General features: G+C 49.1%; 1 protein-coding gene across 1 annotated transcript; it reads right to left on the reverse strand.

Annotated features, from left to right (window-relative positions):
* Positions 1-1,291: 1,291 nt before the first annotated feature.
* On the reverse strand, positions 1,292-1,843 carry Cby3 (chibby family member 3; the record flags this gene model as incomplete). Its single annotated transcript, XM_048451931.2, has 1 exon — positions 1,292-1,843. A coding segment is annotated over one exon (552 nt), but the record flags the coding sequence as incomplete, so codon positions are not given.
* Positions 1,844-4,543: the final 2,700 nt, after the last annotated feature.

Below are 4,543 nucleotides of genomic sequence, written 5' to 3' on the forward strand. Positions count from 1 at the left end.
TGTGAGGTCTCCTTCAGGTAGACTGAATTTCAGAGTACTTGTCTCTAGGTAGAGGTTCTGATCTCATGACCTCTGCTTTCTGAGCTCATATGGGATTCTCTATAAGGGATGTGTGTTATGGTCTCTAGACCATAACAGAAGAGAAGAGCTTCCCAAAGAGTCCTTCTTGCTGAGCCTCAGCCTCTCATAAGTGTCTTATCAGCTTTCCCACAGCCTCCAGTGTATCAGAAACATGTTTAAGCAGTTGTTTGCTGCTGGGTGTAGTGGCACACCTTACCAGCACATATAGTGAAATCCGTCCCTCAAAAATGAATTATTGTACTGGAGTTTGAAGACAGGAAGTCTCGCATATTAGACAAGTGCTCTAACATTCAGCTGTGTTTCAGCCCCTTTGCTGCCACATATATATGCACACGCACATACTATACACGTACATATACCACACCACACACACACACACACACACACACACACACACACACACACACACACACTATGTGTGCTGTTGTGAGGCCCCAGTGCACTTTTCTTTGTTTGGTTCGCTTCGTTTTTTTTTTAATATTTATTCATTTATTATGTATACAATATTTTGTCTGTGTGTCTGTCTGGAAGAGGGCATCAGATATCAGTTCAGATGGTTGTGAGCCACCATGTGGTTGCTGGGAATTGAACTCAGGACCTTTGGAAGGGCAGGCAATGCTCTTAACCACTGAGCCATCTCTCTAGCCCCCCGTTTTTGTTTTCCGAAATAGGTTTTCTCTTTGTATCTCTGCTGTCCTGGGACTCGCCTCCAACTCAGTTCAACCTGTCTCTGTCTCCTGAGTACTGGAATTAAAGGCATATGCCACCACTGCCCCGTTCCCAATGCATTTTTTTTTTTTAAATGCTGGGTCAAATAAATGCCTTTATTCCACGTAGGAGAAAATCAGACCCTAACGGAGGCATGAATAGAAAACAAAACAAACTGAACCACTCCGGCGAATGCGGGAAAGCAGGACCCAAGGTTTCAAGAAACTGCTCTAAGGTCCTGGGTCAAGAAATAAATAAATAAAAATAAAAAATAAAAAATAAAAAAAAATTAAAAAGCCAAGCATAAACCCCGAGTCTGTCCACCTTTCCCCAGTCCAAGCGCCACATGCTTTCTGCCTCCTGCATTGAAATAACTGGGAAGCACACAGCGCCACCCAAAGAGCACGGTGCCTGCCCACGGACAACGGGCCACCGGGACCCCTGGGGCAGGGCAAGCTGGGGTGCGCACGCGCAGCTCGGCTTTATGTATGGCTTTATTGCATCACCGTGACCCTAGAGCGCGCGGCTGGATCACAAGCAAGCTCGCGCCCTCATGCTTGCGCATCTTCCTCTGCCAGGCGCGCGCTGCGGTCGCGGGGTCTAAGTCCGCGTCCACCTTCTTCTCCAGCAGGTGCAGGCGAGCGGTGGTCTCGGTCAGCATGTCCATGAGCAGTTCTTGCTGTAACTTCAGGTAGTTGTTCTCCTCCAGCAGCACCTGGCTCTTGATCGGCTCCACCGGGGGCTTCCAGGCCGGGCCGGCGGGCGAGGGCAGCGGCGACCGCGCGCGTGCTTGCTGCCCCTCGGTGGTCCAGCGGCCGTCGAGGAACACGAAGGTCTCGTTGCTCAGTCGTGTGCGCGGCGCTCCATAGTTCAGCCCCAGCTCGGCCTGGCGCGTGCGGTGGTCCAGCAGGTAGAAGGTGGATATGGATGACAGGCGGCGCAGCGGCGGCCTCCGCGGCGAGAAGCGGCGCGAGAAGTGGTCGGCCCAGAATTGCCGCAACTGCTCACACAGGTGGGCCGCGTGGCTTGCGGCCAGGCACTCGAAGGCCTCCAGGGCGAAGCGTGGGTGGGCTGCACGGGGTGCGCTGGTGTCCGAAACCGTGCTGTCCTGGAATGATGAATTCGAGCCAGTGGCACTGCTGAGAAGCAAATGGCCAAATGGCCGGTGAGCGGACTGCTCAGGACAGGTTGTCCCCACCACCCAGGGTGTCCAGGGTTCTACAGTTCCAAACCACTGGGGGAGCTCATTCCTGCATAGTCGTACCATCAGTGTTCACAAAAAACCAACTCCCCCAGGATCCTTCATTTGTGGGTGTGTAAGAGATAATGTAGTAGCCAAGAAAGTAGGACAGGCCTTTGGTGGATGGGAATGTGATAGAGAGCTGTGAGGCAGTGCGACAAGGCTGTCATGTTGCAGATGTGTGGAAGAGCCTGGGGATAGGACCCGTTCTGAGAATAGCGGTAAAGTAGGCTAGAAAGGTGAGCCAGGGCATCTTGAGGTGCAGTAAAGGCCAGCTGGACTGTTGAGAGTGTTGTGGGAAAATTGTCTGTAATCTGTCAATCATGTTTTAAATAAACGCTGATTGGCCAGGCAGGAGGTGTAGGTGGAAAAACCAGACAGGAAGTGAAAATAATGCAAGGAGAGCAGGAAAATTCTGGGGAGGAGGAAGTTGATTCCTCCCACTCCTGCCCAGATCACCAAAGCAGCAGGATGTGAGCTGCCCCACTGAAAAAGGTACTGAGCCACATGGCTAACATAAATCAAAAAAATGGGTTAATCAAGATGTGAGAGTTAGCCAGTAAGAAGCCTGACCTAACGGGCCAATCAACATTTATTTAAAATATGATTGACAGATTACAGACAATTCTCCCACAACACTCTTTAAGGGAAGCTGCTGAAGGTTGCAAAACCAGAATTAGAATTAGTATGGATTCCACAGTCTGGTAAGGTGTCTGGCATAACCCCCATCTTTCGCTTTTGTGATATTCTTACACTGGCTCCTGCTCCTTGCCAGGTCTGGTCTGCACAGAGGGTACCATCAGCACAACTTTTGTCTACTCTCAAGAGGCTCCTGGTCCAGCAGGAAAGACACGTGTATTAAAGTCCAGTGTGGTAAATGACATCCTGGAACACGTGTCTTGACCTAGACCTATGCCTAGCTTTTTTTAAAAAAATATTTATTTATTTATTTATTATGTATACAATATTCTGTCTGTGTGTATGTCTGCAGGCCAGAAGAGGGCACCAGACCTCATTACAGATAGTTGTGAGCCACCATGTGGTTGCCGGGAATTGAACTCAGGACCTTTGGAAGAGCAGGCAATGCTCTTAACCTCTGAGCCATCTCTCCAGCCCTATACCTAGCTTTAAGGTGGCTGGGATTCTGAAGAGTGGAGTTGACTTGTTCTAGCAGGCTACTACATCAAGGATTCTAAAGCCCAGATTTCCATTCTACCAGGTCCCATTCTACCTGCTTATCTCCTTTCCCAGTACCTACAAAGTGCTGATTCTACAATGTGTGTGTGTTTTGTTTGTTTTGAGACAGAGTTTCTCTGTAGTTTTGGAGCCTGTCCTGGAACTAGCTCTTGTAGAGCAGGCTGGCTTCGAATTCGCAGAGATCTACCTGTCTCTGACTCCTGAGTCCTGGGATTAAAAGCATGCACCGCCACTTCCCAGACGGTGTCTGGTGTGTTGTTTTAAATACTTTTCCTGCCTGTGGTGGGAATAAAGAGAAACACAGCCAGGGTTCCCTCTGCCATGCCTTCATTAAATCAACACGTACTTCTGCATTTCGGCAGAGGCAGGCTGATCCCTGCCCTTATCTAGTTCATGGAGACGGCCTCTGGAAGTCCTCCACATCCATTCTTGAGGTCACAACTCCCCCAGAAGACTGTTCCCTGACATCCCTTGTGAGTTATTCCTCACCTGTGGATGTGTTGGAGATGCCCACGCTGCTGTCCCAGGCCTGGCCTCATTTCTGGGCCACTTCACCCCTCTTGTCTGCCAGCTATGACTCACAATGCCTCATTGCCAGGCCTCCGAGGGTGAGATGTGGTCAGACTGAGACAGTGTTCAGTGAAATGAGGCCGTTGAGCTCTTGCTGTGCTCCAGGCGCTGTTCTAGGAAAGTCAAGGTGGTTTATTAAATAGCACTTCTTTTGTTTAGGTCTTTGTTGTTTTGATTTGGGACCTTTTGAGACAGGGTCTTACTCTGTAGCTCAAGCTACATGCTCTTACCGTGTATGTAGCCCAGGCTAATAAGAATCCTCCGAGGGTAGTGGTGGCACATGCCTTTAATCCCAGCATTCTGAGGGCAGAAGCAGGAGGCTCTCTGAGTTCCAGGCCAGCATGATCTACAGAATGAGTTCAGGGACAGCCAAGGCTGTACAGAGAAACCCTGTCTCGAAAAGCAAAAGAATCTTCACAATTTAACCTGCCAGCTGGATTATAGGTATACACCATCATGTACAGTTTTTTTGTTTTGTTTTATATGTGGGGGTAGGGAGTGGACAGGGTGATCTCTGGCCAAAGGTTGACATCCAGTATCTTCCTTGATCACTCTCCACCTTATTTATTTAGTTGTTTTTTTTAAAAAAAGATTTCTTTATTTTATGTATATGAGTGCTCTATCTGCATATATGGTGCTATGCCAGAAGAGGGCATCAGATTCTACTATAGATAGTTGGGAGTCACCATGTGGTTGCTGGGAATTGAACTCAGGACTTCTGGAAGAGCAGCCAGTGCTTGTAACCTC

Source organism: Myodes glareolus, chromosome 9 (assembly GCF_982192425.1).
Source record: "Myodes glareolus chromosome 9, mMyoGla1.1, whole genome shotgun sequence".
Classification (NCBI taxonomy): Eukaryota; Metazoa; Chordata; class Mammalia; order Rodentia; family Cricetidae; genus Myodes; species Myodes glareolus.